The 22,561-nt window shown below is 37.7% G+C and overlaps 1 protein-coding gene across 3 annotated transcripts; it reads right to left on the minus strand.

Moving 5' to 3' along the window:
- Window positions 1-120: 120 nt before the first annotated feature.
- Window positions 121-14,365, minus strand: LNO1 (Nuclear pore complex protein). 3 transcript variants are annotated; one of them, XM_021960976.2, is made up of 18 exons: window positions 14,016-14,365; window positions 13,717-13,925; window positions 13,147-13,315; window positions 11,763-11,909; window positions 11,280-11,404; window positions 10,548-10,660; window positions 10,151-10,290; window positions 9,708-9,870; window positions 8,849-9,534; window positions 8,472-8,767; window positions 7,593-7,745; window positions 5,707-5,764; window positions 5,462-5,595; window positions 5,271-5,395; window positions 3,635-3,983; window positions 2,539-2,737; window positions 583-2,451; window positions 121-482 (listed from the first exon to the last, which is right to left on the minus strand). In XM_021960976.2, exons 1-18 carry the CDS (start codon window positions 14,215-14,217, stop codon window positions 370-372), a joined length of 5,250 nt encoding a protein of 1,749 aa, XP_021816668.2. In that variant the 5' UTR covers window positions 14,218-14,365; the 3' UTR covers window positions 121-369. The 3 variants fall into 3 exon arrangements, with proteins under 3 accessions (XP_021816668.2, XP_021816667.2, XP_021816666.2); XM_021960975.2 differs by having other exon boundaries at window positions 583-2,448; window positions 8,472-9,534; XM_021960974.2 differs by having other exon boundaries at window positions 8,472-9,534.
- Between the last annotated feature and the right edge of the window lie 8,196 nt (window positions 14,366-22,561).

A 22,561-nucleotide genomic window follows, 5' to 3' on the forward strand; every position in this document is an offset into this window, starting at 1 on the left:
TAGATATGACAGGCTATAATTCAATTGACGAACAGTATCAACCTTACAAAGGAAAATAACGTTGAGCACCGTACGGCCATTGCATAACCATAGATGCCATGTAATGTTGAACATTAGAAATAACAGTAGTGGATGCATTCCGCCCACTTAAATTGCCCCAGTATCCACTTATAATTGGTATTGTTGCAAATTGCAATAGAATATAACAAGGAAATGCGAACTATACAACGGGAAGCCGGCGTAACCCATAACCCAAAACAAGTTTCTCAATTAAAGTTCATATGATTTTCAACATGTAGCCCTTCATCAAGTTCAATTTTTATCAACAAAATACATCAGTCTCAGATTTTGTCCAGAACTTTCTAATGGTTACTTCCTCATCTGTGTGAACAACTCCGGAGGCTTTCCAGTTCCTCCTGCACTACCAAAACCAGAGAAACCACCAGATCCTTGTTGACCACCGAATGCCGCAAATCCACCACCTGAGCATATTTATCAATGACACAAGTCAGCTCAACAGCTTTCTAAAAGATAAGGATTTTACATCAGCATCAATCAAAAAAAGAATAGAAAAAAGATTACCAGCCACAGGAAGTAAACCACTAGAAGCAGCTCCTGTAAAACCACTACCAGCTGAAGCTGCACCAACGAAACCCCCTCCACCTGAACCTGCACCGGCAAACCCACCACCGCCTGAACCTGCACTGGCAAACCCACCACCACCTGAAGCCAAACTGGCAAACCCGCCACCCGCAGTAGCAGCACCAGCAAACCCTCCAGTAGCAGCACTTGAGAAGCCACCAGTGGGATTAGTTCCAGCAATGCCACCACCAAAACCACCGGGTGATCCAAAACTGGTTCCTGGTAGACTAGTACCAAGCTGTCTCGACTGTCCAAAAGTACCAAGAACTGACCCTAATGCTTGCTGCCCTGGTCCAACCTGTACTGGTTGGCCAAACTTACTCGGACTGGGAGCTTGGGCAGTAGTACCAGTGCCAAAGCCACCAGCAAACCCACCGGAATTTGCTGGCTGAGATGATTGAGAAGGCTGTAGAGATTGGATGTTAAAAGATGCAGGCCGAAACAGCTCACCACTAGGGACAGTCATGGAGAAAGAAGAAGTCACATTTGTTCCTGCATTGCCAAATGATCCACCAAATGGATTAGGTTTAGGAGCTGTTGGGTTAGGGGCAGAGCCAAGCCCAAACCCACCAAGGCTTCCCAAACTAAGTTCAGTTGTGCTGCTTGTGTCTGGAGCCTCCTCATCCATGTCATCCTCCTGTGCATTTTGTACATCCAACCCATCAGTCCTTCCACCAGTAACACTCCCTGAAGTTGGGAGTGTTGGGAATGGAGAATGTCCGGCAGATGGCTTTTCTTGCTCGGCATTCATTCTCACATTATTCGTTGGACCTGCAGTATTGTTCGAACTGGCCTGGCTCCCAGATGCCAGTCCTGTTGAAGTTTCAATTGTGAGGGGAGATGATACTGAAGGTTTAATCTTCAAATTAGTTTCAACTGTGGAAGGCCCACATTCCTGAGGTGGCAATATAGTATTAGCATTCGTGTCTGTTTTTAAAGAATGTTGGATCTCTGTTTTAGTAGACTCTGATGTTGAATTTGTCACAGGTGATGGGGCAGATGAGGACACCAGTGGTTTTGAAGCATCAAAAGAGAAAAAACTAGGAGGAGAAACAATTGGGGGGAGAAAAGATGACAATGACGATGTTGATACAGGCTTACTCACATCTGCATTAGTGTTAGAACTATCCAAAGATCTGTTTGAAGGCATCACGACTGATGGTGAAATTGATAACGGAGATAGAGGTGCTGATGATGAACTAAATACTGGAGATAAGGGTGTCGAAACTGACATTGAGAAAGTGGGAGAAGGTAAAATTTTACCAGGCTGGCTTTTGCTTGTTGCAGCATCACGCTGGTCAACCTTTCCAGGCTGGCTAATGGCCACAGGAACAGCAAGTGAGGAAGACAATGAAAAATTCAGTTTTTTCCCAGCTTCAATAGATGGAACTGTTGCGGTCAACGGCCTGTCCTTCACACTCTCTTGTTTTGGAAGCGTACCTTTGGCAAATGAATTTAGCATATCATTTGGTTTCTTCAGCAATGACGGTGTCTGTGTAGGAACCAAAGAAACGGATGGTTTCTGACTAGTGTCTGATTGCACGACAGACTTTTCTTTCACTGAATCTGACTCGGACTTCTCAATATATGGAATGCCATTGCCAAATTTTTCTGCTGTCATATTAGGTTCCCTTGCAAAACTTTGCCGACCTGCAGGCAACAATTGGGATGCTGATGACATTTTGTGTTCTTGCATTATAGGAAACGTCAGCCCAGTAGGTTGTAATGGTCCTGGAAGTTCATTAGCCCAACCAAATGGAGTTGCTGAGCTCTGAAAAGGCTGCTTCATATGCGTACCCTGAATGCCTGCTAAAAATATGTTTGCATGCAAGAGCAACAATCAGTGGGTGTATTCTAATAACAACAAAATCAGAGAACTTTCTGGTTCTGGCTCACCTTTGTTTTCAGATGGATGCAAGAAGGTTGCAGGGCTTATGTGATCCCTTGGGCGAGTAATAGCTGATCCATCCAGCAGGTGAGGGCTAAAGTGTTGCTTATCAACGGGAAAGGATGATCTACTCGTGCTTTCCTTGCCACTTTCTTGCAAAAGCAACCTTTTCACAGTTGCTTTTGTAGGCTCATAATCTTCCCAGCTCTTGATCATGACCAAAAAAAGAATGCACACATGAGTCTCGCAAATTTTGTTGATAAGACACAAACATTTATCCAAAAAAGAAAAGTAGGTTACAAGAACAATGGACATCAAGCCCATCCAAATGACCTACAAGCATCAAACGAAAACATCACATTTAAGTTAAATTCTTCCAAATCATTGTATATGCTAAAATCAACATTATTCAGCATCAAATGATGGAAAACATATTTACAAGAAATCTGACAGTGTATTGATCCAAGACAACAAATCTGAAAACTCTAAGAGTTCTATGTCCCTCAAATTCCTTTAAAAAAAACCTTCAACTGATTGGAGAAATAAGAATAACCCTGAGATATGTATTACTAAGGGGATGGAAATGAACATTTCTCTCAAATCTGAGAATCTCACCAATCAAATCGAACCTCTCTATACGACCCTTGCAAAGTTTGAATTTATCACCAGCCAGTAAAGCAATTACTTTTAAGAAACATTGAATCAAATAATTCACAAGCATATAACATATTATATTACAGGACCTTTGTGGGGGGGGGGGGGGGCGGGGGGCGGGGGGGGGGGGGGGGGGGGGCGCGTAGGAGGGGGGAAGAGAGAGAGAGCCTGGCAGGACTCTTGCATATATGTGTGTGTGTGTGTGTGTGTGTATACATATACATATATATCTATGTAAATATATGTACGTCTGTAAGACGACCCTGATATGTCCAATTACTGACTGAGCTAAGTCCATGGCAGATTCAGCATAAATTTGACAAACATTAGGCTAACCACACAAGGAGTTGGGCCCCTGCATCGAGCATTGATCACAATGGATACAAAATTACAAGCAGAAAGTTGTTTATTTCTATTCATGAAACACGCAGAAGTCCACAGAATCATTACCCTGTCCAGTGAGTCTCTCCTCCTCCTTGCAGTTTCTGGTTCGTAATTCTTTATGGCATTCACATTTCTCCTGGGCTGATCTTTAGAAGCAGTAGAACCCAAAGAAAATGATAGTTTCTCATTCGGCGTACCACCAACTTTTGTAGCACCTGGGGAAGGGGAGCTGAAAGAGGCATCATATGGAATCCCTATTGTTTCAAACAACTCTTTTTTTACGTTCTGTTTTTTTACGGAAGGTGACTCTATCTTCAATGCTGCCATTTGTTTCGAGAGGCACTCAGAAAGATGGTCAGCAGCAGCTAATTGAGACGTCATTGTGCTATATAAACTATGCAAGGATTGAATGTGTCTGCAGAGAGATACCTCAGTAAAGTTATAATTACGGAATAGGAAATTTTTAGAAAGCTAAAACAAAACCACCTTATCTCTATACTCAGGCTATTAATATCTCAATTGCGAGTTGGGAACAGGTCTGGGTGCTCTATCCCAGTGAGAAATAATTATATAAGCATACAATGTACAAACATATCGTAAATAAAAGTCATTAATGCTGAATTGGCATGGAGATGTTGCATTAGATTAGGTGTGAAAACAAGCTCAGCCGCTTGCTTAAAGCTCAGAGCTTGCAGGGTTGATTGCTTATGTAAAGATATCTATATTTTTCAGTCACAATAATACATCCTTGAATATACGTTTTAAAGTGTAGCTTTCATAATTTCCGGCTTGGGCAGAGGTCAAGTTTGGGTAGTTCAAAGTAAAGGAGCTGAGCTTTCAAGGTTAAGCTATGCTAGAGTTTTGGCAAGATTTCAATTATAAACCAAGCAAGCCAAGCCTGCACACTCCAAAGTGCCCTCAATTTAGCCTGTTTGTACCCTTAGCATTGGTGGTACTTAAAAGCTACAAATGCGATAGACAACAGCTATTATTTGTATGGTCATGATAGGAAGTTAGAAACTGCGGCATCAAAACTACACTCGGCGTGTCTAGTGAAGGTAAGTAGAACAGTGGTGATGAGGTCATTTCTTCGCAAAGAAGGAACATTGATGTCAATCTTATTAGATCCTCTATGCTGTGGAAGGATTAGCGGCTTACAGAGCTGGCTGTATGTTTGGGAAGCAGTGTTGGATAGAATTCTTCAGGCACGGAAACATAAACATATATTACAGGTGGGTGCCTCGAATCTGACAATGGAGAGTCTCTACTTCACTGTTCAGTGGCAGGGAACTGTGCAAGCGCGAGTGGTTCTTTGTTTACTCTCTGACAGGACTGAATCAGTACACATTGGAATAGCCCATTGTGGATTCTGATGCCTTTGTGAGTCATGTGGTGTTTATGGAGGAAGAAAATGCTATTGGAGATGCGGAAAATTCCATGACTAAGCTGAAGTCTACCTTTAAACCTTCATGAGTTCTACAAACAGGTGAAAGTATAAGTTATTCAATTAAGGTCCTTCTAGTTTTCTTAGATTTTAGGTTTTTCTTTTGAGGTGTTCAGCTTGTAGCCTTCCTGTGAATTCAGATTGTGCCTTTAATTTAGTCAGTTCATCTTACTTACATTAAAAAGAAGGCATTAGAAAATAGCAGAACTCTTTCAATCTCTTATGTTTACATATGCCAACAAAGTAAATTCAATCTACCTTGAAGGCCCAAATCGACTCTGCAAAGCTCTTCGACCAGCATGAGCTCCAGCATTTTCACCAAATTTATTAAGTTCAAGGCCATTAAAATGCCTTTCCAATTGAATTAATTGGTCAGTCAAATCCTGAAAGAGAAAGTAACAAGTAAGAGTGATTAAACATTAGGCTGCAAAAATCAAATGATGAATTACCTGGTTCATTTTTAAAATATGTCGCCGCTTCAGCTCAAGTTCTGAACTCAACTTCTGACAATTCCAGAAGTCCCAATATCGGCTATCAGAAGCTTGCTTCACAATTCCCTCCATGTATATTTTCCTTGCCAATACTGACCAATAGAACAATCAATTGCTCAATTCAAGAACTATCTACATCTTCCTACATGTATAAATTGGAAGCATTTGACTCATGACATGAAAAATCAGCATATTAAAAATACCTTGTACAGTTATGTCAAGAAGATGTTCAATTTCTTTAAGTCGTTCATCCATAATGCTCTGCAAAGTACAAATAGAACTGAGTTTCAAACAATAATAACATGACGTATGAAACTCGAGAATGGAAAAGTCAAGTGGTACTGCCAAATGACAAGCATCCAATTTTAGAACTCTGGTTGCAATGCAGGATTTTATTTTACTACCAAATGCTGCAAAATTTTGGCAATGAACAGTAAATCATAAGCGTATTTTTAATTCACTAAAGTTTAGGCCTGGACATACAGGGTAGAAGAAATATGGACGAAAAAACTTCAAACAACAGACAAGGTTTATTTGTTCTGGATGATGACTTGCAAAGATCTACATTATTTAAAGCCAGGAACAACCTAGACTGAAATAGATGTTATAGAAGTGCTCTCTTTTTTAGGGAAAAAATCAGAATAAAGAATTGAGAGATTTTTAATTAGTATAGAAGAAGTCAGCAATGCTAATTTCTCATAATTTGCACAAGATGGACAGCTTTTTGTGTCACAAATACAGAATATATAATAAGCACTTAGAGATCTTTTAATTGGTGAAGGATTGGCACGATTGCACAGTTGGCACTGCTTCATCATCTTTCTGATGTGACCCTAAGCCCTCTAATATGTCTAAGTGTTGTTTGCAGGGCCCGAAAATTGAAAAATCAGAGACTAGTCTCTCATCCATTGACAGTCTACGTTTTCCCTTTTAATTTTTTGTCCCCGAGGTTTTGAGTTTGGATTCTTATCTTCGGCTTCATGAGCTTTAGTCTCTTGATATAAAGGAGTTCTTCAAAGATCGAACATAATCTAGGATCGTTCTCCATTTGCTATGGTTTGGAATTGGTCAAGCAGATTCAAGCTTATAATGGAATTGCATCAGAGGCTTTACTTGTTGATAACAGAGTTAAGTTTTGGTTAAAATGGGCATGGTGAGTTACTACACAAAGTGCATGTAGAAGAGCCTGTATGATAACTGGAAGGGCAGTTTTTTTAGTTCACTGTCACTTATAGAAGAAGCTTACAGAAGCATCACTTCAGTGATGGTTATTTTCTGGATTATTTGAAAGGAGATGAACCGAAGATTTTTTGAGGGTGTGTTTTTGGCCACTTACGGGAAAGGATTTGCTTTTCGGCATCATTATAGCCCTCAGTTTCTTCAGAATTTAGGGATAGTTCTTTTCATGCAATATTATGCAGCTGTGATTTAGTTTTATACACGTGTAATTGCTGTATCCCTTGTTGTATCCAATTGGAATAATGCTGTTTCTGATGATGCACCTGGTTTTAAGCCCAGAGGATATCTTGTCCACTGTGCTGTACACTTTTTTTCTTTTTTCTTTTTTCATTCAATGACATTTTGTTTCCTATCAAAGAAAAAGAAAAAAAGAAGACACAGAAACAGGCAGAGTTCTAGGACTTCAATTTGTTTGGGCCAGTATGCTTTGAATCTCATTGTTGCATTTGGATATCATTTCAATTTATTGTCTCTAATGAGGGGGAGCTTAATTTGTGGTCTAGCATCCCTTGAATTCACTTCACCCTGCAGCATTTAACTAGAAGGATTTTCATTGCCAAAATTGCAGCTATGGCTTCTTTCTTAGACGAACTATAAATTAAATGGAGGCAAATGTTCTACTTGGTCATTCCCACCTCTATTTTAAGCTTTCCTAGCTGATTTCTCTTATGGTCTCCTACCACAGAAAGACAAGACTGTAGACTTGGCTTATATAGAGGTGGGAATGCTACACAATTAAATGCTACAGTCAGCACAGCCTCTCAAAATACTTTCTGAATACGAAATAACAAAGAAAACTTATGAAAGTGATTTGACAAAAAAACTCCAAAAATTAAGTACAAAACATCACCTTCCACTTTCTGCATCTGTCAGATAGAGTCCCTATGCCTCTCTCCAATTCTTCAACGGACCTTTTCTGATTAACAGTGCAGGCATCCTTGAAACCACCTGGTTCTTCTATAGATTGTAGAAGCATATCCAACTCCTTGGTCATCTCTTTGATCTGGATGAAAAAAGAGAAAGCCTAAGAGCTCTGAAAATGATCAAATTCAGCCTCCAGAACATTCCACAAGCAGCCAATAGAGAAGTAAAACAAACGACTGTGCGTATGTGTGTATAAATATAAAGTCTAATAACCAAAACAAAGATGCAGAAACCTACGCAGATTACATTTATACAGGAAATGCATAAGTTAATAGAAAAAAGAACAACGATACAAAAGGAGAAGAATTTACAAACACATAACAAGCAGAGAAACAATTAATAGAAAACACCTGCCAAATGATGATGAATACCAGTGAAGGGGCATTCTTAGCTTAGACAAGGACGCCCAAAAGAACACAAGAAATCTAATCCTGTACCAAGAAAAAGGGAAACTCCCTATCATAAAAAATTCTATTTTCCTAACTGACTGCTCATTATATGCAACACAAACCAAAGAAAAGGGAGCATTACAAACAATAAGGTAAAAAGTCTGAATGGTGCAAGCAGTTGAATTTGATATTAAAATATGTTAGCACATAAGCAATAACAATGGATAAGACCACCTAGAGTTTAGCATAAATTTTCTATAGTAAAGTGTGCATAACAGAAAAATTTCTGTTCCAACATCGCTTTGTTTATTCTCCACCTTTAGATAATTTGTTAAGTTTCAGAGACGTTAACGAATTGAAAAAAATAAGAGAGCTGGGATGTGTTTGAAAAAGAGGGCCATAGACAAGTACATTACATTTCCAAATTGTTTTGATAAATTTGGTTCAGAGTTCAGCCTCCTCGACGGGGGTAGATCACTATAACTTTCCTTGGATGGATAAATGTTGTAGGTGGGAGACTTTCCGACGGAAAAACTTTCCTGTGATGACATTAGGGAGCTAGAAATGGAAGGCAGTGATACTATATTTCCAGCCGCAGCTGATGGCCTTTGTCCCCCATTCTCCGTCAGCCTATCAGAAAAGTTGACTGAAGTTGATGAAGCAGAAATATCCTTGAAATGAAGCGGTTTTCCAGAAGGTTTCCCATAAGCATCTGTAGGAGCAACAATTTGATTAGCATTTCCAGATCTGCTGCCTTCAATAATATTTGAAGGCATAAGTAGAGATTTCACACCAGTGTCCTTTGATGATATGATCTTTCCACTTGACCAGGACTGAGATGAAACACCCTCTAAACCCATTGACTCCATTTTTCCTGGAGATCCTGCCGCTGTCTCAAAACTTTTATGAGTATCCTTTAAAGTGGATTTTACAGCAGTTCCAAATCCAGCAATTTTTTGAGTTTCTGTCTTGATTAAGTCCCTGAACGCATGATCAGGCACCCCTTGGAGAGAAGCATTAGTAGATGCTGGCCCCATATTTCTGTTTTCCAGTCCCGGAAACTGTAATTGGTTCCCATTTTTGTCCGGGGAGCGTTTTGGGACAATGACTTCTTGCTGCCCATCAGCTTCAAACGATTGAGAATTTGTCAGTGGCTCCGCTTTCTTGTTACTGTTGGTACTTTCTTTATTAATTGTTTGATTAGTAACAAACTCAGACGTCAAAGTCTCATTTACATCAAGAGACTTTATGTCATCTTTTATACGAAAATCAAGGCCTACATTTCTGTCAAGTTCTTTTCTTTTCTCAATACCCAATGAAGCATCCATAGAAACCTTTTCAAGTTGTTCCTTCCCCAGCCAGGAAGAACGTTTAGATGACTTACTTTCTACCAGTACCAAAGCAGTGGAATCCTCTTCCTCCTCTTCCTCGTCAGAAAGAGCAGAAACAATAGCAGGTGAAACTGTAATTCCACTGACACTGCAGAAAAATTCAAATCTATTGTTAATATAAATAGCTATATAGTAGGTTCTAGAAACTGGAATCCTTAGGCTGTGCAGCACCACTAAAGGCCAACTTAAAGAGCTAGTGAGCAAATAAAGAACCATGTGACACTAGTACATGATTGTAGAATTAGGAAAACAGGAAACTACCTGGCAACATGGAACATGATTAGTTTTCCCTCAAGCGTGAGACACATAAGAATGCAATATGGCGAGAGTTCTCTCTGTTCCTCTCCAAGTCGGACACTAATTTTCTCACTTTTTGAAATTTTATCTACGCAGAGCCCCAGTATCAAATTATCATCATCATTTTCTGAAACAAGGGGCACAAGCAAGCACAAATTAACTTAACCATAACCAAAAACTAAAACATGTGAAATAAAGTAAATGAATGAACTGGTGATGCATATGACACCATTATAGGGTCAAAAATGGAGTGACATGACCCATATTTATTTATTATCAGATCTAGATGAAAACTAATTATGATGTCACAAGGGTAATCACTAACATTTCTTCACAATCCATGCAAATTTCAGCTATTTAAACATTACTGTTAGCCTAAACATGAAGTAAATTACAATTTTGAGAACCTTGAAGCTCAATCCTTGGTAGCAAACTATCTCGGAAAATATCAACAACTACAACTTCATTCTTCTCATTTCCAAGCGACCAGCTAAGATACACAATATGTTGATCCACGTTCTTCCTGTTAGCAGTAATTGCAAGTTCACTGTAATAATTACCAAACAAATAAGTTAGCTATCAGCATTCTATGAAATATAAATTTTGTACATATAAGAAAGATGGAAAAGACAACGCATAAGAAGTTAAAGAACCACATTCATTAGAACATGTGCAACATGAATATGAAATGCAAAGAAAAAGGGTGATATTAGCAAATTATTAACAGACCCATTAGCTGCAAAGAACTACTCAAAAAAATTAAACACACACACAAAACGGGGGATATCAAATAAAAATGCCTACCATTGCTCCAAATAGCTCAATAACAAATATGGGCCACTAGCAGAAGGCAGAATGTCGTCAATGAGTCCCGAAAACAAATCATAGAAAGGTATCAGAACTGGCTTGCAAGAACCCTACAAGATAGGTCTCACAACGTTAGGACATACTTTTTTATATAGAAGAAATTACAATATACTTTAAGGAAATTAATGTGAAGATCAAATTGCTTCTTATTTATTATGCATTCACATACTCCTCTCATAATTTAAGTTACTTATATGTGAATCTAACCTTCTGATTCTAATACACCCACATTTCAAGAGCACTATTAAAAAGAATAGCCACTTATTATATTTAACACTCAAGATTCAGATCATAATCTATCAATTCCTACCGCTCATCCATGGATATACGCAACCTTCTGTAGGTCATTACACAAAAAAGTCGTATGACATTTGAAAATTATTAATAATTCTGCAGACCAAATTCAACTTGAAATCCAAACTTCAATAAGCACATTTTCACTTTGTAAGAGTGAACCAGTAAAAGGGCCACCCAGCCTCTCTATTAGACATAATTAAGTTATCATACAGTGATACAAACATACAGAGGTAACACATCTCATTTAGATGTGATGGCACTACTTAGAGTCAACAAAAAGGGAGGGGCGATATCCACTAAAAGTAATAAATACGAATAGATTGAAAATCCTTTGAGTTAAAAGACAAAAATTTAAAAAAAAATATTACTTACATCAGCAAACTTGCCATCTTTTATTTTTATCACTTGGACAAGGTAACTTTCTTCATTTCCATCTGCAGTAAGTTGAAAGCATCCTAGAATGATGCTATCATGACGAACCCACCTGATAGAGTCCACTGATGATTCAGGAAACACTTTAGTTTCAGAGGTTGATAATGGTTAATCTTTTTTGTATAATAATGGCCTTGCTTCAATAAAAGAGACATCAAAATCATGTCCATGTATAAAACATTACAAAGAACTAGGACAATGCAAGTGATAAAATCACCATATAATTTTGTCAATAGAAAGATGAACCCATGCAGTATTAAAATAGTTTGTATATCAGTGAAGATTTATGCTGGGGGCCAATACTTGTTGAAAAATATATATTAAAAACTTAATTCCTAATACAGATCGGAACATATATAAAAAAGAAAACACGTACAGAAGGAAAAACAAAATATGGAAATGCAACCATACAACGTAACATACCTTTTATACTGCAGTTCGCATTGGAATCATCAGTCCAAGACTTGAACGAAATTAACATTGACGACCTCTCCTTGAAGTTAGATGATAGAATGCTAAGAATATCCCTTCTTGCCACAGCAATTAGTTTTCCTTTTAAACTCCATCCAACTACGATAAAACACAAGTCAAAATAAGCATTAGTTGCACATATGTAAAAGAATATAATTGATAATTTCTTACTCTTTCGAATTCCATTTTAATACTGAATTCATAATTCTATGTAACTGAAATAAAGAGCAGTAGTACATGGCTTATCCTTCAAGTATATGCAGTCATGCTGAATTCAAATAACTAAAATGAGCAATTTTCAACATGCAACAAATTCACCTCTCTTATGTAAAAATATAAGATCCACCTACTTGATGCACCCATGGTTACAATTTTGCTCTACCACTTGGAAAGTGCAAGCTTCAAGTTCAAATGAAGAGATTGGACAATTCATTTCAACCAAATTTGATACTAAAGACAATTCTTTAAGAATGATTTCCTGATGGAGCGTGGACGCAACTTCAACTACTGTATTTCTTCTTATATTTTCTTTTTTCCTTACATTTCAAAACTTTTTTCTACTCGATAATACTTCAATGCATGGGGGCATCCCATGTTGCTCAAAGCACGCAATCTCGTTTAGTTTTAGTTTTAAGTAAATCTAATTGATTAGTATGCTTAATTGAAATAACTAAACTATGCCTTCCCTGTGTGAAGACCAAGTCACCTCTTCTTTGGTGTGCAAGAGAGTTGAAATTTTGTTTTCCTAATTTATAGGCTTTGAATTCCAAAGACAATTAGGGTCTCTTCTTGTGATGGTAAAATATCTCAGGTTGTCACAATTGCACAGATTCAATTCTTCGGAACAACCACTTTTTTCTTTCTTGATTTGGTCAAGATAACAGCCACTTAATGCAACAATAATAAAAGATTAGGAGCATTTTTTTATCTGCCTACTAAATTCAACTTTAGTGGTAGGAGATGGCCCTTTTAAATAAGAGAAACTGATAAAGTCTAATGCCTGCGCAGCTACTTCTATCATTTCCATATGTCACAAATTTTCTGTTCCAGTCATATTGCCCGCAAGTTGTAAGTTTTTGTGATAACTCAAATGGGAAAGATTATTGTTTGCGTGCATGTGCACATATTTGATATAGCACACAATGTGTGTGCATGTAAACTGTAAAGTACGAGCTCTTGAACACAAATGCTGCAACGCTCCTTAATGCAGTAAATTTACAATGAACTCCAGAGTAAGTAGGCATGATGAACCTGCTCATCACATGCATATGGACACAAGTGCCATAAAAAAGATGTGCCTCAAAGATTGCATAAGAGAAGTGGGGAAAAAAATTACCAGCATCAACATTGTCCATCACATCTTTCAGAGGGTCACCAACTGTTCCATGATATAGCTTCCCAAGATTTGAAAGAACCACATAAAAGTTTTCAGGTTTCCTTGTCCACTGCATATCCTTGATAGAGCTGGATTCATTGAGCGAACAAGAGAAAGATGGTTTTAGACCCTGCATAATGACAGAAGAAAACAAACAAGGAATAAACAAAAACTGTATTTTGCAGTAAAGCAAATGTTCTAGAAATGGTAAAAGTCCCCATGGGTTAGGTGAAACAAACAGAAGATGCAACATTGAGGGGTTCATTAGAAATACACTTGCAGGTGGAAAACTCTAAGGGAGTTCATCTCTATAACAAGGACGATCAGAGGCATGAAGTGTTAAACAGCCATGCACTCTTTCCTACAATTCAAATTACGCATGCCCAAATTGAAGTAAATGGTGATGCTAAATGATGGAGAAAAGGCAACAGAGTTTATAGAGCTGAGATAAAATGTCACAATCCACCGAGACAAACCAATAACACAATACAGGTAAACAGAGAATAATGAAGTGAAAGCAAGCAAACGCACCTTATCGAGAAGGGAATCAACAGAGAAGAAGTGAATGTTCGCATCAGCAGTAGCGGCAAGAGTAGAACTATCGGTAGAGAGTTCGAGAATGTTGAGTTTGGGAAGGGGAACATCCACAACACTTAGCTCCTGTATAGAAGAAGAGCTTCCCCTTTCCTTAATCTCAGCAGCTGAAGCCATAACATCTTTGGTCCTCGCAACGCAAAACCCTAAGAAACAACAACAGCATCAAAATTTGTTTGTTTGTTTGGTGCAAATCAGAAAGCAATCAATTCGATGTTAGAAACCGAGAAGCTGACCAGAGGAATGAGCAACAAACACGAGGCCGTGTTTCTCGGAGACGGCGAGGGGCCGGGAGGGACTGCCTTGGGGATCGAAACAGGATTCATCATGCTGAATTGGGACGGGTTCGCCGATCCTTTCGAAAATGTAGTCGTTCGACTCCACACGCTCTCCTTCAATTTCTTCTTCTACTTTAATCATTTTCGCATCATCAGACATTTTTTTTCCCTTCTTCTTTGTCGAAACCCTGAGTTTGGGCGGGAACACTGACTGACCGACCGACTCACCTCTGCCCTAGACGGCTACACCACTCGCCACGGCACCAATATCGCTTTTCTTTTTGTCCTTTTGGTCGTGTATAATTAAGGGAGCTGATTTCTTCACTCACACTCCCTTTGCTTTTTAATACTTTTTAATTAATTTTGTTCCTTTTCTTTCCTATTATATCCTTACCCTACATTAATTTCTTTTTTACTTTATTTTTATATTATATCTTTTTCTTTATACTTAATTTTCTAACATACACTCCATTTTTAGTATTAAAGAGAAAAAAAAAAACCTAATTTCTTACTCGAAAAAAAAAATACTTAAAATGAAGTGCAAGTTGAAAAATTAAATTAGATTATTATAAATAAACCCAATCTTAGACATGTATTTATAAAAAAACCCACACACTATTTAAACATAGAAACACACCCAAAATCAACAATTGCATATTTTTTGGGTGTGTTTATAAATGGGTTTTGAGTGTGTGTAATGATGAGTTTTGGGTGTGTTTATAAAGTGTTTTGGATGTTGGGTTTTTTTATAATTTCAGACCCCATTTTGGGTGTTTTAGTGAAACCCCCTTAAATTAAATATAAAGAAAAATAACTAATATAAAAATGAAGTAAAAAGAAAATAATGTAAAGTCAGAGCAGAATAGGAAAGATAAAGAACAAAATTGATTAAAAAATATTTAAAAACAAAAGGGAGTGTAAGTGGAGAAAATGGGAGTGGGGAAATCATATCCCATAATTAATGAGTAACGCAATAATAACTTTGTACTGATCATCAACTGCTTCGACCAAAAAAAAACTAATCATCAATTCCTTTCTACTTGATTTTCATTGGTCTCTTCTATTCATTTAAATTTGAAACCCAAAATGATGACTACACCCGCTCTTATTTCTTTTCACAAATTCCCACATGGTTGCTACAATCACCAAATTTATCAGTGAAAGCAATGGATTTGTAACTTAAAAAGTGGTTAAATACAATTACATTTGCACTCAAAACTTTGTATTCAAACCTCTTTACCTATCATCACCTTGTATCCAAAACATCTACTTAAATATGTGCCCAATTTTGAACATCGTTTATTTTAACAAGCAATAATTTTACAGGTGTACAAGCATTTTTATTATTTATACCAAACTTTTGTTTTCAAACTTAAGAAGGGGAAGTGAGGTTTTTTCTTTTTCTTTTTTCTTTTTTTCATGGGCAATAATGAGGTTGTGAAATGAAGTTGTGTTGGTTCTAAAATAATAATTAATGTCAATATATCCATGTGTTAGGATTATTTTTGTAGAAAACTCTTCTCAAAATGTGATTTTTCTATGCGTGCTTATGCTAGAAGAACCTCAAATCTTTTAATAAAATCAAAGTACTTCATGGAGAAACATATGTTAGGAGCTTTGCATAAAGCGCTTTTATGACTCCGCAAGTGTAAGGGCTCGTTTGGGGACTACTTCTTTAGGAAGCACTTCTGCACATAAGCGCTTCTAACAAAAGTGTTTTTATCATAAAGTTGTTGAAAATTTCATAAAAAAATTGAAGTGCTTCTGCAGGTGCTTCTCCATAAAGCGATTCTATGGCCCATAAGCACTTCTAAACTTTTCTGCCAAACGCCATCAGAAGCGCTTTCGGTTGTCTGAAAGCACTTTTAGCCCTTCCAAAAGCACTCCCAAACGAGCCCTAAGTTTTTCAAACCAAATACTTTTAGAAGAGTTTTTAGTTATCAAAAAATAATTTTAGCCTTTCTAAAAACAATCCCAAACAAACCCTTAATTCGTCAATGTTGAATCGCTTTTATTAGATAATATCATTAAATCTAGAAAGAAAGAAAAAACTTACAATATAAATATATACATGTGACATGGAGAATTGTCATATTGCACTTCTTCTTAAAAGAACACAAAGTGAGAAGGAGTGTGGAATGGCCTTTTAGAAATGAGAATTGCAACTTTACTTTATAAGAACACTTAATCACATAGTAACAAAGCTCGTGGGCAAGCTTTTCATTTCTCAACAAATTTGATTATGAATATGAAGATGGTACCTAACTATTGAATATGAAATACAGTGCCACTAATAAGAAGTCCAAGAGCAATAAGTCACTCATCAGACGATTGATAAAAATAAACAAAGGAGGGTCATTTTAAAAAGGGGAGGCCTACCAATCATGATATATACTTGATTGCGAAACTACTTTTTCTTTTTCTTTTTTAATGGAGGAACTACTTTGATAATGCCTATAGAATCAATAATGTGAAGTGATGGGGAAAAAATTAGGGAAACACAAGAAGAATGGATCATGGCATTTGGCATTTGGAATTTAATTGGGTTAGGTGTGGAGGGACGCGGGGTTTGGGTTAATTAGGAGTTAGATAGTTGTAGGATGAAGTGTAGGTGTTGTTAAATTTTAGAGAGACGGGATAGCGGTCCACTACTATCAACACTGATATTGTCATCAACTTAACTATCTATAAAGCCCAGTAGGTGTGGGGTTTTATCACAAAAGGCCTCGGTAATATTAGTAGTGGAACCATTCATTATATCTTGTATTTTATTTAGTCAAGTTTCCGATGTGAGACTTATATTTTTCAACACGCCCCCTCACATGGGACCACCACATAGGGGCCACACGTGGAACCAAGTCAACATCGGAGTCAAACATTCAATCCCAACATGTGAACATCACATATTGGATAAGGGGTAGGGATAAACATTCAAGACCAACATGTGAACACCACATATTGGGTAAGGGTAAAGGCCCAATTCAGTCCTAGTCAATCAACCCACTCTGATAGTATGTTAAATTTTAGAGAGATGGGACAGCGGCCCACTACTAGCAACATCAATATTGTCCCTAACTTAACCACCTACAAAGCCTAGTAGGTGTGAAGTTTTCGGATGTGGGACTTATATTATTCAACAAGTTTAGCCGACTAGTTGGGAACTTGGGAGGAGCCACAAATATTGTGGGAGACGAGAGAGCGTCCATCGCTGGTTGTGACCTTGAAAGAAAGAAATTGAGAGTTAAGGTACGTGGGAGTTGCTTTGCCAATTTTGACCCCAGTTACGAGACATAGCCTGCTAGCTGCCGGATTTAATGGACACACCACCACCAACCATGTCACCAACTCTACCCACATTGGTTATTATAAATACTAGATTGAAGTAGGCGTGTGTTGAGGCCCAAAAAATGTCAAGGACGGTTCGTTCATATTTTTAGGCCCAATTCATTACCGTGCTATAAAAGGGACAGAAAGGCCCATCAAATATGGCTACGAAGTGCCTAAACAAGCTTTGTTATTCGCACCATGCCAAGCAAGACTAGAATTTGGCACGTGGAAAGGTCATGATATGGGTTTACCAATTTCACATGCAAACCTGTAAAGTTTAACAATGTCACATCCTCGAGCTCACCTCGCCCATTTCTTCGTCAAGAATTATCTAACACAGCCCCTAGCCACTGCAATACAACGTAGCCCAAGCATAAGCACGCAAATAACATGCCATGCCAAGCGACTCCTTTTAGTGCCAAACCACCTAACAAGCTTAAGTGGACCCAAGCCACATACATGCATTGGGCTTGCTGAGTGGGTTGTGGTGTGGATGGATATGAGGGTCTATAAGGCCCATTGGGAGTTCAAAAGATAGAGGATTTGGGTTGCTTAGAAGGACTAAAACTCAAGCCCACTTTCTTGAGCCCAACACATAGGTAAGTAAGAGAGAAATTCCAGTACCTTTTCCCTTGAAATCAAACTAGCCTTGCCAAATTCAAACTAAAACCCTTAAAATCCAGTTTACATAAATATCTAGGCTAGTGAAAGAGATAAGCCTCAACCTCTCTGTTTGACCATCACCTTTACCCATATTTACCCATATGTGCTCATGCAGGAAAAGAGAAAGGAAAGCCAAGCTAGAGCATTGCCTGGAAGGGAAGCCTCTACAATGTCTAGCTGCATGAAGGCTTTGGTGCACCAAAATGTTTTGTCTCAATAGCCATGGATTCAGCTGATTTTATGGAGATTTCACTAATTAAGGCCATATTGGAGAAAGTGAAGGGAAAGAAAGGGGAAGACTTGGCCAAATAAGAAGAAACCATCTAGGGTTTCTGGGGTAAAGATGGGTTCCAACGCCTATAAAAAGAGGCCATTGGCTACAAAGTAGGGTGGACTCAACTCAACCAAAGCGGTGGAGCAAGCTTATCCTTTAACTGCTAGAAACATCAAGTCCAAGTACCTTCCCCTCCATCTCCTTCTTCTTGATCCTAAAGAACCAACTCAGGCAGAGCGAGCAAGCCTCTCCTCTAATTGCTAGAAACATCAAGCCAAAGCACCAATTTTTTCCATCTTGTTCTCTCTCTCTCTCTCTCTCTCTCTCTCTCTCTCTCTCTGTGAGAGAAAGCCCTATTCCATATCTGAAACACCCATCCTCTCAAGCCAAGTTGAAATCATGGTCATCACCTTCTTGGTGAGAACCCCAAAGCATGAGCAACCCCATTCTCATTACCCAAAATCTCAACCCTTAATGCTTTCCTTCTCCCATTTTTTTCTCTTAGAACACCATGCCAAGCCCTAAACATCACTCAAGAATTTCTACAAGTCACCATCCTAATATTCAAGCATCATAATTAAGTTTCTCTATTTCAAGAAATCCTTTCAAGCTGGTGAAAGCAATTCCAGAGCTCCCAGAAGATATAGTCTAGCTACGATTCCAAGCTTTTCCCTTTCCAACTCTCTCTCTCTCTCTCTCTCTCTCTCTCTCTCTCTCTCTCTCTCTCTCTTGCTAAACTTATGGGCTCTTAGCTCCCACGCCACAAGCCTCTCATGCCAAGCTTAGTTGTATCTTGATTCACCAACGCAAGCTCTCATGCCAAGCCTGTACAACATCAATGCACCATTTTCAACTCTTTTTAAAGCCGCCAGAAGCCTTTCCAAACAAGCAGTAGCTGTCGGAACACATGTTCCACTTGTTTCAAGCAAAGCCCTTTCATCGCCTGCTCAACTCTATCGTCGAGCGATGTCCTTACAACAGCTGCTATATCCTTCTCATCAAAACTTGCAATGTACTAAGGAGCCATTAAAGAAGACCAAAGCACTCCCTAAGGCTTCAACTCTTTCGGGGTATTTTGGGGCCTGGTGCCGCAAACTCAGACATGGGTGAAAGAGAGCTTAGTCTACAAGCCCATTGCAACTCTAAAAAAAAAGACCCCTACAACATGCTCATTCATTGTGAATCTCATTCCGCCCTTCTTTTTAACCAACCCTGCACTGCATATATATTGCATTGCATATTATTTAGTAATATTTATACCAAAGGCAAAGTAAAGAAAAGAAGAAAGCTAACTAATTTATATTGTAGGAAGCTATGTGTTGGAAACAGGCTAAGAAAGGTCAAAGTGGTGCAATTGAGGATTGCACCAGCCTCATCCGACGACGTTATTAGAAAGAGCCAAGTTTTGGTGGGCACAAGTTGGTTTCAATTACTACAATGGACTCGTGTATTCCGTACGATGTTGATAAAAGTAGTTTAGAGCATCATCAATTACTATTAGGCCATTACCCGAGTATCTATTGTCCCCTGTGACTTTTTTACTTTGCTAGATTTATTACTCATATGAAGAATTTAGCATTTTTCACATTTAATACTCGTATTATATATGTATGTACGTATTTTTCAATAATACATTCATTTTCTGTACACGTCTTCGGCTCTGTGATTTAAATTAAACCTGATTAGTTAATTAATTAATTAATTAATTGAATTATTTTTAAAATTCAAATATCATATAATGTTTTTGTCTGATTGAGTTTGTCCTTATTTGATACCTGGTGGAATAGGTCTCAGCCACTTTATTTAAACACAAGCCCTAGGTCTGTACAATTACATCAAATTCGCAGAGAACATTCATATCATCATTCTTATATAGCCACATAGATAAACACATAAATTTCGCCAAAAATCAAAGCCCTAGTGCTACGACTTTGATTTAGAGAGTTGTATCCTAGTGGAGCAAACACTTGTAAACCTACAAGCACTAAGTAAGGCTAAAATTTTGTTTCAAGGACATTGCAATTCTGGAAATTATTAGAATCATATTAATTGTTGTTCCTCCAACAAGTTTCACTTGAGTGAACGAGTTAGATCAAAGGCAAACATTCCCACAAAAAAAGTATAAACTAATGTAACTAGGAGGGTACTTTTTTTTATATAATTTTTTTTCAATAAAAGGTATAGCCGGTATAGCCGCGTGGCTAGACTATGGTATTCTTTTTCAAAAAATAGTATCCCCGTGCGTCTATACTGTTTTTGACCCCGTGGTCCCTTTTTTTAAAAACTAAATAGTATAGCCGCTCGGCTATACTCTCGGGTATTTTTCAAAATAGTATCGCCGTGCAGCTAGCTATACGTGTTTTCACACGTAGGCATCTAATTGCTAGGCGGGTCCTTTTTTCTTTTAAATTTATAAATAGTATAGCCGAGCGGCTATACTCTCGTTTATTTTTCAAAGGGAGCTTTCATTTTAAGACACTATATAGTTTACAAATTTGGAAGATAGGAATACAATTTTACCTAATTAACATAAGGCCAAAGACCAAAAAGTAGTACCTAATTTTACAATAATGTAATTAAATAGCATCAAAATTACACAAAATGCCACTCCTTCTAAGTTAAGAACACTATGCTACTTGTCCACCTCTAGCAATCCCCCTTCTGGCCAACCGCCACTGTTCGCCGCCATCGCCGGCCTGCCGCCGCCACCCATCGCCGACCAGCACCTCCAGTTACCACCCAACCATCTATGTTGCCCTCAACCTAAAAAAAAAGGAAATTTAGTGTACTTGAAGAGACTCGAACCTTGACCCTCAAATGAGGGTAGCCTCGTTCACAAACCACTACACCAACCTTGTTTTTATGATATTTAGTGAATTACGCAATATTTATATTAACAGTCAATGCTTTAAAAAAAATAAAATTATTTCAACATCGACACATGCAAAATTTGTACCAAATCCCTCATGCTTAGCTCTAGAGTTATACAAAACAAAATAGTTTAGATATCAATAATGTAAACAAAAACAAAAACTATAAACAAAAACAGAAACAGAAATTGCAAACAAAAACAAAAGCTAGAAACCAAAAAATTCATGCCAACAGCTAGTAAGAAACATCCAAAACCAATAAAATCATATAATCAAATTAGAAACTGCAATGCAGCACCTAGTAAGCCACATCCCAAAATAACTAAAAAACAAAAAACTACATGACCGCAGCTAGTAAAAATTAACTTAAACAAATCAAATTAGCAATTGAAAACAAAAAAATTCATGCCAACAACTAGTAAGAAACAACTAAAACCAATAAAATCATATAATCAAATTAGAAACTGCACTGCAAAGTATGGGAAAAAATAAACATATTAATAAATGAGGAACCAAATAGAAAATCATGATGAAAGTGTTAGATATATGCCATAGAAGCCAATATAAAATGGATAATTATAAGGAAATAATATATAATAGTAAAAGGGTAAGAACATTGCTTTAGATACATAACGTACACAAAGTATCAAGTCCATGGATTAAGATAGAAATGGAAAGTGGTCTAAAGAAGTTAGATGCATGAGACCTTTCCATACATATAAATATCGTATCCTAAAATGTTCCTAGTCATAGGATCACCAATTGGACAATGGTGACTTGCAAAGACTGATACACATTATGCTTGCTCAATTGAGAGGATGACTAGTCTCAAGTTATTCGTGTAGAGACACTGAGACAGATGTGTAGGTGCTCAGTAGAAGATGGAGTCCACTGAATGCGATCAACTTTAGAATTCTTGTATGAAAGTTTTACTCACAAGTGTCAAACAATGAATTCTAAGTTGTGATAATGCAAATTAATCCTTATACTTGAGACATCACAGTTGTCTGGTATATATGTTGTTTCTCTTTGAGAGCACTTTACAGTTGTATCAAAATGATGTGACTTAAAGGTGTTCCTCGTGATTCTCAGCGTGTACGTAAAGACAGTTGAATGTACAACAAGGAATCTCTGCTCTTAGTAAGAAGAGAGAATACTCTAAAGATATGATTCGTGAATCTTTGGCCAAGTATTGGATGGAAATTGAAACAAGAACATTTGCAATTTCATCAAATTGAATCATATAATCAAGAGATGTCATATTAGGGATTTTGACATAAGTTTACCATATCCTGAGAATATGACATAGAGTATTGAATTAGAGAAGGATCGAATTGCATTGTAATCACAAACTAACTAGGTTCTCTAAT

The sequence above is a fragment of the Prunus avium genome, chromosome 6, assembly GCF_965620075.1.
Source record: "Prunus avium chromosome 6, drPruAviu1.hap1.1, whole genome shotgun sequence".
Lineage (NCBI taxonomy): Eukaryota > Viridiplantae > Streptophyta > Magnoliopsida > Rosales > Rosaceae > Prunus > Prunus avium.